Below are 21,468 nucleotides of genomic sequence, written 5' to 3'. Positions count from 1 at the left end.
CTCGTTGTAATTGAGCCCAGCGCACACATCTCTTAGACTTTCACAATAATGAGCAGAAACACACACACATCCCTGACAGTAAAGGAATCGTGGAGACCCCATGACACCACACAGCACACAGACCAGACAGAAACAAGAGAACGAGAAGTTGAAGGAGAGTGAAAACTAACTAGTAGGGCTGGCTGTGGTTGCGCAACCTACTGAGTGAGTGACTATATTGATCAAATGCTTTCCTGCTGTTTTCTGCCTCATTATCAGATGACACACAAGACTGTCTTGGATCAGGCTGCGCATAAAGACCCGTCGCAGCTGCACACCATGCTCTGCAGCTCGTGTCATGCAGGCATTGATCCACCGAGTGTTTACACTTCACTCTCTTTGATTTATGGTGTAGTATTCCCTACATTATACTGTAAAAACAGCTCATATCTATTTTTGAGGCACGCTTTGCATTCAGAAAACCTTCATTTCTGTCTGTAGTAACATGGCTGCACATAACAAAAGGAAATGTGTTGCTGCACATACCGGAGGATTGATTGTATATTCTTTGTGAATCTCATTCTCTCTGCCTCTTGTGTGTTTGTCTCTTTCTTCTCCCAGCCTCTGCTCCTCAGAACCATGAACAAGATGAAGAACTTTAAGAGGCGTTTCTCTCTTTCCGTTCCCCGCACCGAGACCATCGAGGAGAACGAGTTCACCGAGCAGATCAACCAGCTCAACATACGGCACACCCAGGGTAAGAAACAGTGGTTCCCCGTTCAGCCAAGAGGAACCTGTTGAGAACGTTGAAGTTCTGCTCCCAGATTTTCTTGGGGTCCTAAATTTAAAAACATTCTTCCCAGATTGGAGAAGATTTGAAATTAAACTGTTGGGTTCCCAATCTAAAGCTGTAGTTTGGCAGAACACTCATACTGGAAAATGCCTCAAAACACAAAACTACATTCAGTTTTGAACATGTGATGCCAGTCACATGATGTGGTTAAAAAATAATAAAACTATAAATATATATACAGTCCTGTGAAATCTGTGCATGGCCATTACAATGCTTAAGGTTTGGTTAAAGTTAAATCTGCATTAATCTCATTCTTAATAACTGGGACAAAACTGTTTTTTGATATTTACTCTTTGATTATGCTGGAAAATATATTTCAGAAGATCAGACTCTTGGCGTTTAAAAATTTTAATGCTTTACTTAGTTATTAAACGTAGATGTCAGATTTTCTATCTGATGGACTTGACATCCCAAAGAGTTGACAAAATGTACATTTTTGTCATTTCACAGCATAGACGTATGGAGTTATCATTTTTATTTATGATTAAGTTCTCTTAATGCTAATCGAAATATATATTTTTAAACCATAATTCATATTCGGCTTCAATTTAGAAGAGCTGCAAAGTTGGCATGTTATGGTTGATCTATGCGCAATAGTATTTAATGAATTTGTCAAAAAATAGAAAGTTTACACGTGATTGAGCAGTATGCTCGCCTTTTTTATGAGCGATGAGCTTTTTACTTGTAGGTCTGGGAGTCCAGTCTCTAGCAAAGAAGTCTGACACGCTGGTTCACACCCATCCAAAACCCCACTTCCACACCTGTATTTTCCAGCTATTACAAAATGGCAGACTGTGTCGTGGATTTGCATTTTGCACTGCAAAATCATGCAAACATGATTCCAAGGGAGACAGCATCTTTGCAATTATGGGCTACTGCAACTAAATCTGGGAATGTACCTTTAAAGCATCATTTTCACAAACTTTAATCACTGATATGTAATATCTGTACTGTCAGATTTCACAGGTATGTTGGTTCTGTAGGTTGCCTGATAAAGATTTTCTGACATAAACATGAATGAATGAATGTTTGTGACTGTTGTCATGAAGAGTTATTCGGTCAGTGATGTGATTTTTAATGGAAATCAGGTCTAATTATCAAATTTAAAGAGCTAGCTTTATATTTTAAACTGTCACATGTGATTGGTTTTGACACTGGCCATCATTAGACTATTATAACTGTGTCATGAATATTTTCCATGACCTCAACTATAGTGCTACAATTTGGATCAGTCATTAAACTGTCATTAAGTGTTATTACACTGTCAAATGCTTTTCCAACAGTGTGATGACTAATTTCCTTGACCTTGACCCAGATATTTTCTGTAGCTCTGCTCCTGTCTGAGGGATTTCAGTGACAGGGTGGCCACAGTGACTAAACCATTTTATAAGCACTGGTTAATTAAGCGTGTTCAAAGTCCTGGACCCTGAGCTCCGTACTTGTGTCTTTTGGTGTGTGAATGAACAGCTCATGTCTAATAATAGAGCACAAACTGCAATCTTGTTCTGGGTTTTAATGCCCAACACAAAAGCCTTCCTTCCTTCCGTGTCTGTAGCGGACCCTCACAGATTAACTGGGGTTTTTCCGGCTACGACTGGTACCACCACCGGCACTGAGCCACAGAGGATCAGCGGGCTTCAAAGAGAGAGACGAGGGTTACGGCGGGATAAGTGGGAGTAGATAATGCAAAGCAACTGAATGCATTCAGAAGAGGTTTTCAAACTGTCTCTGCTTTATTATGGAGAGTTTGACTGTGAAGATAGCACAAAGAGAATAAATAAAAATGACTGGGGTGAATTCATAGTATGCACCTTTAGATCGCAGAGCTGCTAGGATAGTTAACACTTTGATCCTACACAATATGATGCACTATGCATTGATATTTTTGGCTATTTGCTTTATGGTGGGAAATAAAGCTTAGATCTGATGCTGATCTGATATTGAGATTGGGATGCAAGGTCTCTCCAGGTGCATCACAATGTAAGCACTGTATGTGTCATTTACAGTGGACACACGGGGGACTTTTTGGATTTGGTCTCTGTCAATTCTTAAGTCCATAATTTTCTAATTTTATTGCTTCTTCATACAAATCAAAGCCAGCAACACAGTTTAGCTCCCATAGTTTGCCTCCTTCATCCCTTTCCCACTTTTCCAACTATTTATGCTCCTTCAGCTGTTTATTCATACAAATTAAAGCCAGCAATTCAGTTTAGTTTCAGCTTATCAACAGTTCTTTAAATATTCCTCATCTTTCGTGTGTTAATGCAGTGATGCCTAGGAGCCCAGTTCAGGCAATCAACTCGAGCTGTGCTGCCAATCACATGTGACATGCTTCACTCTCCATAGTACATCCCAAACGCACCCTTTCTATTTAAACTGCTAAAACTCCCATCTCTCCCTCTGCCTGCCAATGCATTGCTGCCATGCACTGGTGTCGCTGCCCCACCTCCACCCCAGCATCCACCTGTAGGCTCCGACAGGGTGTTCAAGAATTTGCTCATCACTCCCCTCGTATCTGTTTGTAACTTAACCTGGGGGGTGTGATGAAGTCGTTCTAAAGCACAAGTTGTCAGACTGAATTGACATTATTCAACTTTTAAAGAGCAGTGTGGTTCAGCTACAGCTTTTCAACATCCCGCATTCATGCCACAATTTCTTTAGAAATTGTGCTCTCAAGTTTGTAGTTCAAAATCACTTGTACCAAGAAAAGTTAACTAATGAATGCAGACACTTTGTAACAACGAAACAGTTTACATTATCTTCTAAAGTTGAGTTTGATTTATTATCTTTAGCTAACATTGTTAATAATGTCTCATGTAATACTGAATATTATTATAACTGGACTGACTGACATACACTGGTGCTGATAGATGTGATATTGGCATTGTTCGATTGGTTGACATTGTGTTGCTGTGGTGATGTGATGGTTGACTGTCTATTATGTTGGTTTTTGTTAATCAGTTTTTAAAAGCACAATGTTCTTCTTCAGTTGCTTCTTCATACAAATTAAAACCAGCAATTCAGTTTAGTGTCAGCTTTTCAACAATTCTTTAAATATCCCCCACCTTTCATAGATTATTGATGCTATACAACTTTTAAAGAACAATGCAAATTAAGGTCAGCTTTTCAACATCCATTCTCCAGTTTGTTCTGGACCACCGAAATGTCATATATTTAATAAATCAGCAGAAAGTGAGACAGTGTGCGGGAGTCTTTCTGGTTTTCTTCAAGTTGACTCTTCCTCTAATGCACCTGTCATACATTCAAGTGTGCAGAGACCTTTTTTTAATGTTCTTCAGTTTGTTAAAAATGTTCAGAAAAATAGCCTCTTCCAAAACACACTGAAACAACAAGACAGTTAAAATGATCATCTAAAGTTGCGGTTGATGTATTATCTTTAGCTAACATTATTAATGTTGTTTCTTCAGTTGTTTTTATTTACTCATTTTGTAGGACAGTAGTATTGAATACTGTTATCTCTGGGCTGACTGACAGTAGATGTGATATGAGCGTTGTTTGACTTGTTGACATAGTGTTGCTGAGTATGTGATTGATGAGTTGGCTCGCTTGTGTTGTCAGTGTTGTTTAGCATTTTATGCTGAGTATTTCATATTGTTGACTCTGTACTAGGCTAGGCTTGGTTGTGTCATTTTGATGTGCTGTTATGCCACCTGCAACCCGCTGTGATTATCTAATATCAATCCCCCTTTTACAGTGCTTGAAATAGAACTTTTAAAAATGTTTTTTCATCTGAGCCCTTATGTCCCCACCAGTTTTCAATAACTGGGTAAGGACGATGTACTGTTATCAAGTGGTTACATCATATATAACACTTGAGTCAACAATGGAAATCAGACAACTAAAGCTTCAGCCTCGGCTCAGTAAAGTGAGGCTGCTGTTTGGCCGCCTGACGGAGAGAAGCAGCTGGCTATGTAGTTTAACCCCCCAGAGTACATCTGTCTGCATCCCTGTGTGCTCCTGAAGGTCAGGACAGAAGTAACCCGATGCAGACATAGGGCGAGGATAAATGGAAATGGAGACAAACAAGTCAGTGAATTCAGAAAGGAGACGCAAAGAGAGACCGAACGTTTGACCCAAACCCAGCAGCCTTCTGATGTTTACACTCGCTCTGTAATCTTTTCCCGTTCATCTCTCTGTTCCATCTCGCTCTCCTCTCTCCTATGTGAGGGATTATGTCATGCTCCCACAGCGTTATACACAGCATATGCTGCTGTTTAGACTGAAAACATCATCTGACATTTTTGCAAGGATACAATCATCACATGCCTGGAGCATTTCTGCACCAAGAAAATATTTTACAAATGGCATATATGTTTTGTTATCAGAGCCAGTAAGTAATAACAGGGACAGTTCACCCAAAAATCAAAATATATATTTTCCCTCTGGCATCTAGTGCTGTTTATATGCCATAAAGATGTCTGTCTTCTCTTGAATATAATGGAAGTCAATGGCATTTGGCTTGTGGTGCTCAAAGCGGCAAAAAATATATCTGAGACAGCAGCGTCTCTTTCCAGAAATCATGTCCAGGTTACTCAAGATACTGCACAGGCCTTGACCTGCAATCTGGTTTGTTTAATCCAAAAAACAGGAATATAACTACTACAGTTCATGGTTTTGGGGCAAGTTACATACTGGATTTCCTAAACTAATACTACAAATTGAATTACGCCCTAGCTCCAGCTTCACACTTAACACACAGATATGAAAGTGATATCGGTCTTCTCATCTCCTACTTAGCAAGACAAGCAAAGCTAATGTGTAAATGTGTGAGAATATGATATGATTTACTTGATAGGAATCCTCCAGTTCAAGTAGCATAACCCAAATTCTCTATCAAGATGTCAGAAATTTGATTTTATATTGTAATATTATTAAAATTATGAATGTTACTGTATTGTCCTGATCAAAGTTGATCAGAAGATACTTAATACTAGGGTCGGGCAATATGACGATATAAGTTACATCACAATCAACATGTCCTCATATCTAAATGACATAATAAGTCAATTGCCAATGATAGCAACAGGCATACCAGACTTCAAGTACGTTTTGTAAGTCACGTGACGTTAAACACGTTAACGTTGCGAAATGACTGCAGTTTGTTTAGGTTGGGTTACATTATATAAGTCACACGATGCTAAACAAGTGGTTAAGGTTGTGAAATTGTCTCAGTTTGGTTAGGTTATCAACAAAAATACTTGGTTTGGTTTAGGAAGAGATCATGGTTTGGGTATTAAAATAATAATGTAAGGTTATGTCAGGGTAAGTTATGTTAACCTTTGGCTAGGTTAGATTATGTATGTTGCATTATGTAAGTCACATGACAACATGTGGTTAAAGTTGTGAAAAGCTTGCAGTTTGATTTGGTTAAGGCAACAGAAATACTTTATTTGTTTTTTTTTTTGTTATAATAAGTATGGTATGTGACGTAAGTCGCACATGTAATGCAATTAAGTAACTTAAATTGTTTACTTTTGGTTTCACACAGGACACAAATTCTGGTCTTCTGGGTGAAAGTCCTGTGTTTGACACATCCATCCAGCCCAGCCTCCTCTTCATTAGGACTTTCTCACTCTTTATGATGCTCCTGTCAGAATTACTACGGCCACTAGAGGTCACCACATAACAATAATTATAATAAGCTGCTCGCATAGACAACCTATAAAGCATTTCTTTTCTGTTGATGGCGAGCTGAGCTTGAGACACTGACATATTCTTTACTCCATGGTATCTTTCCTTTAATATTTCTGGGTCTACACATTAGGCTGTTGATAAATCACTATGACCACCTCATGGTAACTAATGTACCTTTTCAGGTGCCTTGAGATGTCAGGTATTTAATTCACTGGATTAACCAAAACCCGACATTCATTTGATAGAGGACTTCAGCTACAATCCTCACTCCTAACAGCTACCATGAAGGAAGGAGATTATGAACATGTGTATGACTGTGTACAGAAATCTTATTAAATATACAGCTCACGCTCAGATGAGTTGAACTTCTTCAGTCTCATCAGATTATTGGATTCTCTGATATCCTCTCTCACACTTAAAAACAAGAGCAGCTGGATCAAACTGGCAATCACAAAGAAAGTCAATCAGTCTCAGATCACTGAGCACGATGAAGGCATTAGCATCCCCCCAAAGGCTGCGTATTCACACAAATACACACTAACATAGAAACAACAACATACACACGCAATTTCATCACCGCTAATCCAGTCAGATGTTAGAGATTACTTTAGATTCATGCAAACACAGGTGTGTGTGTGTGTGTGTGTGTGTGTGTGTGTGTGTGTGTGTGTGTGTGTGTGTGTGTGACTGTGTGTGTTTTAGTCAGTGTCCTTTGGGGCAGCCAGGACTGACTGCCTGATTTAGCTCTAATATTTCACATTAGGCAGTATCCTCTTGTTCATTTTCCATATATTAGTCCGTTTAAAGCTGTTTTGCTGAGCTCCCATACGAGCGTGCTAATGTAATGGTGAGAGTAATCACATAAGCCACCTTGACACATTGGCGGTCTGATGAGAGCTTCTCCTCGAACAGAGCTGAAAACCAATTGTCTCTGCGGGGAAAGTGCTGCGAGAAATGAATCCCGATTAAAGGAATAACAAACAAATTGTTCAGGTGAGCCGTTTTAAATCGCTTCCGTGCGATGGTGAGTTGGTGGAGTCTTCAAATGAGCACACCTCCTCTGGCTCACACGTGCACAAAGTCACAAAGCTTTTATTAGCGTGCAGGTGATATTTTCTTATCTTAGTTATGTTGACTGGCTGTTGTCCAAAATACACTGCAATGCCATTTGCTTTTGCAGGAAAAGCACCATTAGCCCCTGTTCCCATCAGTCTACCTCACATAACCTGCTTGAGCACATAATAGTTGTTAGCGATGGGAATTGCGGCTCGTTCAAAGGAGCCATATCCTACAGCTTTGTTCCTTTCCTTTTTAGGGTGCAGAGTTTACTGGGTTTATCTGCAAAGTAATCACAAGGATATTTGTATTAGATTCAAATTCAGACAACCCACAAATATATGTTCATTTCGCATGTGTGGATTAGGTTTAGCAACACTAAATTACTCATATTGCTAAACCTAATGTCAATTATCTGCACTGTAAACATCACACATGGTGATGCATTGTCAGTGAATTTACTCCTTTGAATTTACCCCTTCAGCTGCATTTCCAAGGGGGTTATTAACGCAGGCCAAAATGCCTCTGTAATGGTCGTTTTCCACCAGCGTATTTAGCCCCGCCAAGCCAAACTATAACATGCTGAATTGCATTTCCATTATCACCAGTGGTGGACAAAGTACTCAACCCCAGTACTTGAGTCAAAGTATAGATACTCCTGGTCAAATATGACTCAACTACAAGTGAAAGTTGATCAGTCAAAATTTTACTTGAGTTGAAGTACTAGAGTTCTTGCTTTTAAAAATACTTAAGTATTCAAAAGTACAAATTACAGTGTACATTTTCTAATATCAGTACATTGCTGTATTGTTTTCATGATGCATTTATAGAACCTTATAACTCTCTGAATCCATCTAATGATGCACTGACCTGCTTGTAGATCCACTCTGCTACACAAAGTCTATAGAAATACCTATAAAAACTTCAACATAGAAATGTAATCAAAAACAAAAAGAACAGTTATTGTCATTTTCTGATGTAACTGTATTAAAATCACTGCATGAAATTAGATTGAAGCCGACTGTAAGGAGTTAAATAACTGAGATTTCTTTATGTCTTCAGGAGCAGTATATATACATGAATTATGTGGTATTTTTCACCCTGATAAAAAACAATCCAACTGTAAAAGCCTACCTGGAATAATTAAAAATGTGATGTTCTTCTTAACTTGTAAAGTTAAAACCTGCAGTAAAGTAATAAAAATCAAGTGGGTGTCCTCCCTCGTGAAATTTTGAGCATTAGACACTTTATTTCTAGCCTTCTGGGAATTATTATGCACTAGTTTGTACTTCATCAGTTTCAAGTCCTCTGCTGCTCTCAACATGAATGTAAAGAGTAAAGCACAGATGTGTCGGTTATATTCAGGATTAAAATATCAGGTCATAGACATGGGAAAAACGTCTGGTCTGTCAAAACATCTCCATTCTGTGTCCTCTGCCCTTGAACTGCTCAGACATGGTAGTCCTCTGCTGAATATTGCTTCAGGTCAGAAAGTCCACCATGGACAACAGGAACGTCTTGTCATTCTAACCATATAGAAACATATGCATTAGTGTAGGGTGTGACTGGAAATATGGGACAAACTGCATCCTTTATTGATTCAGTAAGGGACAAAGCATTTTATTTTCCATTACAGGACTGTCCCATAGTATACGGGACAGGTGGACGCCCCAACTGTAGACTCTCAGTCTTGTCTAGTTTAGTATTCACAGCATTTTTCATTAAGGTTTACACCTTAAAGAAGAAGAAGACAGGTATGAGAAGAAGATCTCATACCTGTAAAGAGTACTGAAAATCTGTACATTTTCATCTAATCAAGTACAAGCACAGTTACATTACTGAAATATTACTCTGTTACAAGTAAAAGTACAAAATATTCTTATATTCTAAGTATTAGTTACTTTTTAAAAGCTGATTTTTGATGCATTAAAATGTTTCTGTTTCTCCAAATCTTCGGTCTAAATGACTCTCAACTCCTGATCTGTTGTGTTCAGGTGTGTTGCAGAATGCAGTCTTGGTTAATCTATTATAATCTGCGTCAAATGAAAGAATGTACAGTATCTATATAGGCAAGAGGCTATAGACATTATTATAATATATAACCCGTTTCCAACTTGAAGTCCTGACCCTGATGAGGGGTCTCAAATGCTTCACAGTGGTTAAGGGTTGTAAGAAAACTATGCCAATATCTTGGCATTTCATTCATTTCTGTGAAGAAAATTAATAAAAATATTATTTTTAAAGTTTAGAGTGTTATTTAAGAGATAAACTAAAAAATAATTCAGAGAATAAGAACCTGAACAAGACCTGAACACAAACTATATTCACAGAGTCTTCACTCTCTGCTAAACAGCCTCATCCTGAATCAGAAATCACAGCTAAAACAACCAAAGAGCCAACAGAACAATGGCCAAGTGTCAATCAAATTTCAAATTATAATAACAACATAATAAGCACATTCTCCCTCTCACATATTGGAACTTTAAATAATAATCAACAAAAAAGCACCCTTGCTCAGTTCAGGGGTTTTACTGCTGCAGTCTTGTTTGGTCTGGTCTGACCAGCAGCTTATGACAGCTAATGTAAGTGAATATGCTACTTTAACTAAAACCTCTCCAAGCCTGCGCCTGCTGTGGTGTTTTGTCTGGCTGCCTTGACATTTAAAGTTGTCATGTAAAAGTACAGACTTGAAAATCTACTCATAAAAGTACAAGGACACAACAACCTACTTAACCTACAGTAATGTGAGTATTTGTAATCGTGACCTCCACCCCTGGTTTTTAAGTGTTTGGAAATGTGTGTCTGCCCTTGAAGATGGAACGTACTTTCAAACATTTGTAACTCTGTGAATCTGTTGTGTAAAATGCACTAAAACACAGTCCTGGGGGGTTAAATCTGGCATTATTTGTGTAGATTATTCCCCAGCACACATTCTTTAGTTATTTCTGTCCTGACCCCTCTCTGTCTCTGTCACTGTAACCGCAGCTTCAGATGCAAACGCTACAAAAACATTGTGTGGCGTACCATATTGGATTGTCCTTTTCCTAAGAAGATGTCTTGCGGGCATTCATCCATATCTCACAGCAATCAGGTGGTGTGTGTGTGTGTGTGTGTGTGTGTGTGTGTGTCAATGCGCGCTGGTATCAGTGTCGCCTTCACTGACCATAATTAGCATCGGGAGATCAAAGGAGCACTGTAGCTGTGATATTCAAATGACTAGCGAACAGGTTGTCATTTCATCCCCCTCCCCAGCACATTTATACTGTCAATCAATCTGACACAAAGTGGCCTGTTAGCCGCCTCGCTGCAGCCTGTTAAATTCATCCAGGCATTTAAAAACCTGAGAGCCACCTTGGCCTTATCTCTCTGCTTTCCTTATCTTTTTATTGGCGTTCATACACGAGCAGCCTGCTATATGAGTTGTGTGTTTAATTGATACAACACTGTTGAATTTCCTGTAGTATGAGAGCGGTCTGCAGTTAATATTAATGTTTGTGTGTGTGTGTGTGTGTGTGTGTGTGTGTGTGTGTGTGTGTGTGTGTGTGTGCGTTGAGGGGCTTTAAAGAGATGCCAGACTTCCTCTTTAACACCTAGACCTGCTTCCCCTGTTAGCAATTGTCCCCATGGAAACAAGGAGTTAAAGCAATCCGTGCTTTAACCCAGCGGGGAGCGGTTGTACCACACACATACACACACCAGCAGGGTGCCGATAGAATGCAGACATATGTCCACTTCACACGCCGTGCTCGCCATACCGGTGAGGCAGCCGACGCCCGCCATTGAAATGGGAGATCAAACTGCAGCTGAGACCTCACAGCTGGTAGCATTCAAAAGACACCGACAGGGCATCAGACACTCATCGTGTACAGCGTCGTATGATGATCAAAGTCCTGTCACGCTGCAGTGGTGTTGCGCTCACAGTGTACTGTAACTGTCTGACATGATTGCTTCAGCTGCCTTAAAGGAGTATATTTAAGATTTGGTCACCTGTCAAATTCATGCTCCAAAGAGACTGGGAGCAGCATATCACCAGGAAGTTGGTTCAAACAGATGTGTTCACAGACAATCTGTGAAAGGTTCTGCATTTACCTACCTGCTCTGTGCCACAGCTTGTCTGAACTTGAAAACTAAAAGTTAGTGTGAGAAAAGACATGTGTGGCATGAAAGTGTGAGATCTGTCTCATTTGATTTGACTTCCTTTTATTTTCGTGCCATGCACAAAAAGCTCCCATCCCTCATGGCTTTACAAGACACCAAATACAGCTGCAAACATTGCCCAACATTTTCCTTTCCATACAAAAATTATGGCCCATTTTACAGCTCAGACTCAAAGAGGATGCTCTGCCTTCTCTCCAAGCCACTCATCAAGCCCAAAAGACGTCAGCATAAAAAGAGGACATTTTAGTAAAAAGTACATCCCTTAAGTGATCATAGGCACGAAAGCAAAACAAAAAATGAAACTCATTCTCAGTTTCACTGAGCGCACACAACAACAACTTTCCCCTGTAGAGGCACAGAACCTGCTGATCTCAGAGGCCAATGGCAGTGCTACCTAACTAGCCAATTTTAGCATTAACAGTGATTTACTCACCAGTGTGGGAGAAACACTTCAAGTTCAGCATCAGCTTTCGTTTCCTTTACTCGCCAGGAGGCGTCTCCACCTGTGGAAAGCAAGCAAGCAAGCAAAGTTAACTCTTGTTTCTGTTTCTATTACTTTGGTGTTTGCTGTTGGGTGTGGTTTCTTGTCCTCAGGGCAGTGCTACTTCATCAGCCTCTCATGTTGGACTGAAAGGCAGCAGCTCTTAAGCTAAGAAAGTGGTATTACAGGACATGACAGGCCGGGGTTAGCTGGTTAGCATGCTAACTTCAATACTTATTTCTGCATCACAACAGAGATATCTTTGACCATCACGTCAAAACTGTTTTTTTTTTTTTTTACATTCTGTTGATATTTTTTGTTAATTTTCAAATAGCTTGCTAGAATGACCATGAGCGATCATTTTGATTTTTGACTTCCAAACTATTATTTCTAACGATAAATACCAAATGAAGAGATTAATAAGAGATTAGTTTTATTCTCTTAGTTTATCTTTTTTTTTTTTTTTTTACAAAAGAAAGAAATAACACCAAAATTTTTGCAAATTTTGCAAAATGTCTTTATGAAGCTCAGCATAAGTTCAATCAGAAAGACCTTCTATTTCACTGCCTTCATTCATAACTTTCCTTTACTCCAGCTCTCTCCTCCTATTCCCTCTAATCAGCTGTTTGTGGGCGTTCACCTTCGTCTTTACTATCCAATCAGATTTTCCCACGGTCGCGATAGCCAGTCAATTTGCTGCTGCCAAAACTTTAAATCGCCTCTGTCTTTGCTCCATCAGTTGTCATTCAGTCAGTCGCACGACCCTCCTCCACCCCTCTCTCCTCCAGTCATTGGACCCAGGCAGCAGAAGATGTTCACCTCAATCCTCCCTGACGCCCTCTCCTCCAGCCTTCAGGTCCAGGCAGCAGGAGTCCAGAACCACAAGATGTTCACCTCGATCCTCCCTGATGCCTCTCCTCCAGTCTTCAGATCCAGGCAGCAGGAGTCCAGAGCCACTTCACCTCACCAGTCTCTGCTTTGCACCTCTTCACCACCACCAGTGTCTAGACCCCGGGGGGTTCTCTTCTCTACAGCTTCATCACCCCCATTTATATATACATATGGTTTCACCTCAATGGGGTCCAACCGCCAAAGACTGTTCGTGTTTCATATATCATGCATGTGTCAATAAACCATTTTCTTTTACTCTTAGTCTCTCCTGATTGAAATATATTTATCAATATGATGCCATTGCATGTAGTAGACAGTAAAGACTGCATATTTTCACAGCAGTATTTTTGTGTAGGATAATAACCATCCAGTAATCTGATTCAAATTTTTGATCAATCTAGAATCACTCAAAACGAGGGACAGTTGAATGTATTGAATATAGATTATAAACATGTTATTTTAACATTAATAATAAATTTCCACTTAGAACCATCACAAAAATTAATCATAGCCTACAGGAAAAAGCTAGAGTACAAAAATAAAACCCCAAAAAGTTGGGAACATTTCTATTTGTAATAAATAAAGGTACTTTGTTTCAAAGTTTGAGATGTTTTTAGTCTGAATCTTCACTGTAGATCCTTAACTTGGAGCCACGTTCACCTGCACACTGTCTGAACTGGGTGTGTGTGGTGTGACAGTGTGCAAAGGACATGTCAGAGCTTTAGGAGACTTAAGTTGCACCAGATGAGCCATATGGAGACATTTTATGTTTTGTTTTTTTACCAGTTTGAAAACTGGTCACCATTCACTTCCATTGTTTGGGAGATTCTGCAACACTGTTTTTCTGGATGAGCAGATAATGACTGAATTTTCATTTTTGGGTGAATCTCTTTAAGCTGCTAAAGAATCCACTTTGTTTTTTAGCTATTTGGTGTGGACAGCTAGTGTTTTTTTTCACTGAAAACAGCTGGCAGCTGCTGCTGGAAATGAGGACAATAAGAGCAGTGGGGCTAAAGGCCTGAGACACAGTGCTTCGGGACTAAATTAATGTGGCCTGTGTAAAGGGGACAGTAACCGGGCCAGTTGGACACAGACCTCTCCAACTACCGGTGTTGTGGGTCACAGCACGCAGCAAACACCCAAAAACAATCTGCACCAAACATCACGGCTCCACTCACCTCCTCTTCCAGCTGCGAGGGCTGTGTCCGTCTTGGTCAGAAGATTGTGGAATACCAGATCCAGGAAGCGGAGAGACTGCTGGATACCATTGTAGTTCTCGGCTCTGCACAAGCTAACACCACGTCCACGGGAGAGATGGGCTCCATCGCTCCATGGTCTGTCTCTGCTGCTGCCACAGCCTCCACAGCTGCAGGTGCTCCTGCTGCTCCAGTCTCTGCCCCCATGGACGATCACTGGGTCCAACATGGAGCTAGACCAAGAGCTCCCATCAGCTCCACTCCCATCAGATCCATCCCGAGTCTTGGACCGCGGTCGGCACCCACAAAAAAAAAAACACTGGACAGGGAAGGGGGGCTTCTCCAACCTGTGGCATCCCGCTGGAAAATAAATTCCTCGATCCCCCTGATGTTTTTGTTCTCTAATTGTTTCTCTAACTTTAACTTTTACGATAAATTTATCTGAGGAAGAATAGTAAATTATCTCAACTAAAGGTCAGCAGAGAGTTTGTAAAAGTTTGAGTTGGGCACAAAACTCAAAAATCTATTGCAGTATGTTGTACACCAAATTTCAAAAAACGTGTTAATATTTCATCAACTAAAATATGAATCAAAGACTGTGTCTATGGCTCTGTGTTTTTCCGCTAAATTGTGGATGGTGGCTCATCTTTTTGAGTCTCTATAAGCTATGGCTGCCAAAAAAAAAAGTCTTCAGGGAAAACAGATAATTTAATAGTTGTGGCTCCAGACAGATTTCGCCCCCCTTTTGGCCAAAAATGGCTCTTTTGATCGTAAAGGTTGCAGACGCCTGCTCTATGCCAACAACTCCTCTACTCAGGATACCTGTCCCATGGAAGCCTCGAACTTATTTGAAAAGTTCAAAATGCACTGCAGTTCTCAAATTTAGTCTAATATTGCTGCCCCCTTATTTGATGAACTTGGGTCAACTTCACCCTCCTCACTTAATCCACAAACTTTTAAAAACAGAAATGGTTTGGGTTTAATCCATTGGAACATTAGAGGTCTGCTTTAACACCAAAAACTTGATCACCTTAAGATTCTGGCTTCTCAAACAGACCCTGATATTCTGGTGCGGACTGAAACTTGGTTAAAGAAACATGTCATTGATTGTGAGGTATCTTTAAATGATTATAATTTATTTAGAATTGACAGAAATGCAAGAGGAGGTGGGGTGGCTATTTTTATTAAATCATGTTATTTGGTTACAGTTCTAAATGTTGTTACCATACACAAATGTTTTGAATTTATTGCTTTGAAGGTCAATTTAGGGCCTAGTAATTTAGTTGTGATTGGGATTTATAGACCTCCGTCTGCTGAACCTGTTGCTATTGATAAATTGTCTGATTTAATCTCTCAATATAGTAATTCAGAGATTACAATTTTGGGTGATTTTAATCTCAATTGGTTAACTAGTGTGTCTGCTTACTGGAGGGATAATCTCAACCTAACTCAACTGATTTCTGACCTACTAGGCCTAATCTAAAAAACAATTCAAAGTAAACTTTAATAGACGTGATTCTGTTTAACAGGAGTGATAAAATTGTTGCTTCTGGTGTCTTTGACCTTGGAATAAGTGACCATTGCCCCATAGCTTGCATTAGGTAGACAAGATTACAGAGAACTAAGCCACAAATTGTTGTGAGGAGAAATCTCAGAAATTTTGATGTACAGGCCTTCTGACATGATCTTTGTCATAGCAATATTTCAACCACGTTAGAAATTTCAGACGCTGAATTAGCATTGGCTCATTTTATGAATACCTTCAACTTAGTTGCCTCTTTTAAGAAGCAAAGAAGTAAAGACAGATCGAGTCCTTGGTTCACCTCCGAACTCTCATCTTTGTATCAAGTAAAGAATAAAGCTTGGGCTTTAGCTAGAAAATCTAGGGGTTCTTTCCCATTGGCTCCCTGTTTTTGATTATGCTGATGTCATTTGTAGATATGCTGCTGTTACCACCCCTAAGCACCTGGATGCAATATACCACTCTGCTCTTAGGTTCATCACAGGCGATGCCTACAGTACCATCACTGTATTCTATACAATAAAGTTTGCTGGCCGTCTCTCTCTGTGAGACGAGACCAACATTGGTATATATTTATCTACAAAGGGCTCCTTAACAAATTACCAACTTACCTTATATCACTATCACATTTAAGGACAGGAGCTTATCAGACTGGCTCTCAGGACTGGATAACACTTCATGTTCCTGGTGTTAATTCTGAACTAAGGAAGACTGCTTTTAGGTTCTGTGCTCCTGACTGATGGAATAAATTGCAATGCACTTTAAATTTAAAGTCTTTGATAACTTTGGGAGATTTTAAAAACTCGCTTAGAAGTCTTAATGTTCTTACATGTATATGTTTTAACTAGCATCATGGCATCATTGAAAATGAGGGCCACCCCTCAAAATATTCCCAAGAAATAAATAAAGATTGAATGAATGAAAAAAAAATCAAAACAAAGTAAAAGTAAAGTTAAAGTTAATTACAAGTTTAAAAGTAAGAGTTTGGTGACGATTCTCTTCACACTTCACACGCTTCAGATTCACACTGCTCATCACTCGTCATTTTGCAAAATATTCTGCTCACTTTCTTGCCAAGAGTAAGATGAGAAGATTGATTTTAGTCCATGTGATAATTATGAAGCTGGAGCCAGCAGCCTGATAACGTAGCTTCACTAACAAGTCTAGAAACAGAAGGAAGCAAAGATAGACCAAAGATAACAAGATTCACCAACCTGCACTTTCAAAGCTCACTTATTAAACCTCATATCTCGTTTGTTTTATCTACAAAACGGAGGTGTAAAATTGAAAAGACTGAAACTGCTCAGATAAGAAAAAAAGAAAGACGTGATTTCATTGAAAAATAGAGGTTAATTGAGACGTTATTCACTTCATCTCTACATGGATGTCAGGATCAGATATACAGCTCCAAAGGTGGTTAATGATTCGCATAGACCACAGATGGATGTTTGCCTTGGATGTTTAAACGTCAGCTCGAGTTCTCTGATTAAAAAATGGTCTCTGTAGCAACTAGCTATGGGAAAACCAAGTGGGGGGAACATGACAAATTGAGATGTTTCCACACAGGACCAGGGTGTCACTGACTGTTTGAGGAGTATAAATATAACGTGCCTCATATCCCATGACATTCACAGTTAACCAGTCAAATGCAACTGCACACAATTTTTTTGGAATGACATTATTGAGTAGAGATGTCTTCCTGTATGGTTATGCTTGCCAACCTAGATTTTCCCATTTTTCACTGCCCTCTCATGGTTTCCTCCCGGGGTCTGGCACTGTCTGGCACTATACAGCTCATATAAAATCCAAGACTCCGAAAGTCTACTGTTTCCACTCAGATAACAATACAAGCTAAACCAAATGTAGTTTCGTGTTGCTGAAGAAAACTGTTTGCACCCATTATAGGTCATCTGCAAGCATCCGTTGGCCAAAAATATGCAATTATTATTCTGTTATTTTCAATCTTTAAAAGTCGGCAGAATTCAGAAAACAAAGTCTCTGAAACTCAAATGTTTCTGGACCCTGAATGCCCCCGCTTTAATTTTGAAATCCTCCTTATTTTTGAAGTCTCAAGGTTGGCAAGTATGCTGTCGGTACCGATTCTGATACCTTAACTTTGCGTATTGGCCAATATCAAGTACTAGTAGTAGACTAGTAGTACATAGTGTGATAAAAATATATATATTATTATTATTTTTAACAGATGGATACTACGAAGGGCAGAGATGTACTTGCTTTTAACTAGGCATTTGCATACGCATGACGTCTGCCTTACATGTCCTGCATCCATTTGGCGTGCACGTCCTCACGTGTCTGCAAGATGCAATACACACATGACTAACAGGGGCAGTGTAGGGGCAGAATGCAGTGACAGGGTCAGTGGTCAGGAGATACATCACCAGCAACAACAATGGTGGAAAGTTTTGAGGACAGGCTCATTGAACAAGTCCACAACTACCCTCATCTTTAAGACGTATCGTTGCCGCTACACAGCAACAAACATGCCTGCCACAACAGCTGGTAACAGATAGGTTCAATTTTGGAAGTCAACGTCGAAGCATGTCAAAATAAATGGAAACAGGTTTGAGACCACTATGTACGTGCACGGTGGAAGACGATGGAAAAACAGAATTCCTTTTCTTCTTTATTTTGTTTTTACAGGCAGTTTATGGTCTGAGTTCTCTGATGTGCCCTATAGTGGTGTTTTGCAGTAACACACATAGACAAGTGGCCACATCATGAACTGTTAGCTTCACTACACAGCCAGTTGTCTACATGAACGCATGGTCAAAGGCATTTCCAATACTGGTACTTCCACCACTGATCACTGAAGCCGATCTAAAAGCTTGTTGTGTCCCTACATGCAATTGGGGCTTTCTTTGTCATCCGTGTGTCTGCAAATGTTGAGTGATTATATTTCTCATTCCTTTGTCAGGCCTGACTCCAGACAGGCTGGGTCCCCCATCTCATGATGCCAGTCCGGTGAGCCCTGAACCAACAACACCAGGAGCTCAGTCTCCGTCCCACGTCCACTATCACAGCAAGGCCCAGCACAGACGTTTCTCCATGGAGGTAGGTAGCAGACGTCCAAAGAGCAGCTATAGGAAGACACAGGGTCATACAACAAATAAGAGGTTAACCGTGTTTGTTTTCTGGTCATGCTGTAGTCTGAAGCTGCCCTGTTTTTCTTCCACAATAATGTAGCCTATAGTGTTGCTGATTAACAGAGGTGGCAAAAGTATATGCATTCTGTATTCAAGTAGAAGTAAGGATACTTGATTAAAAAAGACTGATTCAAGTTCATCACCCAAGTAAAAGTGAAAAAGTACAAGCTCTGAAATGTACTCCAGGTATAAAAGTAAAAAGTCGTCCTCTGACAGACATTTCTATCAGCTGTTTCTGTGCAAAGCTGACAGAACCTCACCTTTTTAAGTCTTCCTTGCTTGTCTTTTTAGTCTTATGTCTTTGATGTTGTTTTCATCTTGCTACATCTTTTACGTTGTTTTTATCTTGTTGGGTCTTTCATGTTCCTTTTCGTCTTGCTAGGTCTTGTTATGTGGTTCTTGTCTTGTTACGTCTTTTAAGTCAGTCATCTTGTTTCATCTTTAACGTAATTTTTGTCTCGTTACATCTTTTTTGTCAAGTTTGTCTTGCTAAGTCTTTTATGTCATTTTAATTGCATTATGTCTTGCATATCCTTTTCATCTTTTTAAGTCTTGTTACATCATTTTTGTCATTACGTCTTTTAAGTCATTGTCATCTTGTTTCATCTTTAACATAATTTTTGTCGTTAGATTTTATACGTTGCTTGTCATATCTTATACATTGTTTTTGTCTTGATGCATCTTTTACATTGTTTTTTCGTCTTGTTATGTCTTTTAAGTAATTTTCATCTTGTTTTATCTTTTAAGTTGTTTTCATATTGTTACGTCATTTTCATCTTATTACATCTTTTATGCCATTTTTGTCTTGTTACAACTTGTTTTGTTGTTTCCCACTTACAGCTATTACACCCTTTTAGTCTTGTTAGGTCTTATTACGTCAGTTTTATCTTGTTACATCTTTAAAGTCATTTTCATCTTGTGTTGTCTTTAATGTCTTGTTACATTGTTTTCATCTTCCATCACCATCCATTTAGATGTTGGAAATGTGGTGCATAATGATGCAAAATAAAAATAATCAATAACTCCCCTCAAATGCACAAAATTAATTAATTAGCGAGACTATAGTAAGAGTAGAAAGTATAGATATTGGTGTTAAAATGGGGGGAGTAAAAATACAAAGTGGTCAGAAAAATAAATACTTAAGTAAAGTACAGATACCTGAAATATGTACTTAAGTACAGTAACAGAGTATTTGTGCTGAGTTACTTCCCACCTCTACTGATTAAGTGCTGTCAAGGTTCAAGTTGCCATTAAAAGCATTAAAGTCACTGTGACATGGACATCAAACAGTGGCACAAGCAGTTCATTCTCCTGCTTACACTCTTCCCAGGAGTCATTTCTCCATTTCAGCCTCCGTCAGCTCAATGAGATGAGTCACCTCGAAGCCTTTAAACCCTCCCGAGAGCACCAGACTTTTTATTGGAAATATGAGAGTGCACAGTTCCACCTTTTTAGAAAAAGTCCCCACGGAGCAAGTGTGATTCACTTGGAGTCTTTCTCATATACTCCACACAGCTCGTACCAGACAGTCAGGTGAAGCAGTGCCAGAGGGAAGTGAGAGCTCGGGAAGGACTCATCGCTGTCGAGACAGAAATAACAGTGTGACAGAGAGAGTTTGGGGAGTGTAGACAATCTGGTTAGGTTCATTCAACAAGCATAAGAAGTGTATACCTCTCTCTAATACAGCAGTTGACAAGTTGTAACTAATGGCTTCATTGATATTGATTGCTTTATTGATCAGCAGAGATGGCAAGTAACAATACTTTGTTGCTGTACTTAGATTTTCCAGGTATCTGAACGTTTCTTGACTCTTTTTCTGACAACTTTTTACTGTACTTTCTACTCCTTGCATAATCAAAACAGGCTTGTTACTTCACTTTGAATGCAAGACAAAAGCAATGTTAAAAGACATAACAGGACAAAAACAGTAAGACATAACAAGATGTAACAAGACGAAAGTGACATAACGACAAAAATGACAAAATGAAAACATAACAATGCATAACAAGATGAAAATAATGCATAAGCTGTAACACGACGAGTATGACATGAGACGAAAATTATGTAAAAGACATAACAAGATGAAAACAAGATAAAAGACAGTAGAGGACATGAGATAAAAAAAAATGATAGAAAAGACATAACAAGATGAAAGAGACAGAAGACCCTATCATACGCTGGTCTAAAGCGCAAGTGGAAAGTGCGAGCCACAGTTAATAACCCTGCGTCGGTATCCTTTCTTGTCCTGCCCCTTGTGCCAGCTGCACACAGTGGGTAACACCTATCAACTGTGCGCAAGTACCTTAATTAATACACAGGTGAGTTTAGGCTGAGCATTAAAGCAATAAACCAACCAGAAAGTCTCATCACCTTTAAGAAGCAGGTGCGCCAGGAGCACAACCAGTGGCAGCATGACAGCAGATTTACCTGAAGGAAACAAAGAGAAAAGATATTTAAAGTGAGGAGACAGATCTCCTGGTTCGAGAAGTTAAAGCATGAGAGGACAAAACATA

The 21,468-nt window shown here is 39.4% G+C and overlaps 1 protein-coding gene across 1 annotated transcript in view; it reads left to right on the top strand.

Moving 5' to 3' along the window:
• Window positions 1–609: 609 nt before the first annotated feature.
• The window catches only part of cdk18 (cyclin dependent kinase 18), a 51,316-nt gene continuing 30,457 nt past the window's right edge, over window positions 610–21,468 (top strand). The window contains exons 1-2 of the mRNA XM_084743960.1: window positions 610–736; window positions 18,727–18,863. Of these exons, the coding sequence (XP_084600086.1) occupies window positions 619–736; window positions 18,727–18,863 (255 nt within the window). The 5' untranslated portion in view covers window positions 610–618. The remainder of the gene's footprint in view (window positions 737–18,726; window positions 18,864–21,468) is intronic.

The sequence above is a fragment of the Lutjanus erythropterus genome, chromosome 2 (genome assembly GCF_056507025.1).
Source record: "Lutjanus erythropterus isolate fLutEry1 chromosome 2, fLutEry1.hap2, whole genome shotgun sequence".
NCBI lineage: Eukaryota > Metazoa > Chordata > Actinopteri > Lutjaniformes > Lutjanidae > Lutjanus > Lutjanus erythropterus.
Note: the sequence above shows the minus strand (reverse complement) of the source record. Positions and strands in the feature narration are given on the sequence as shown.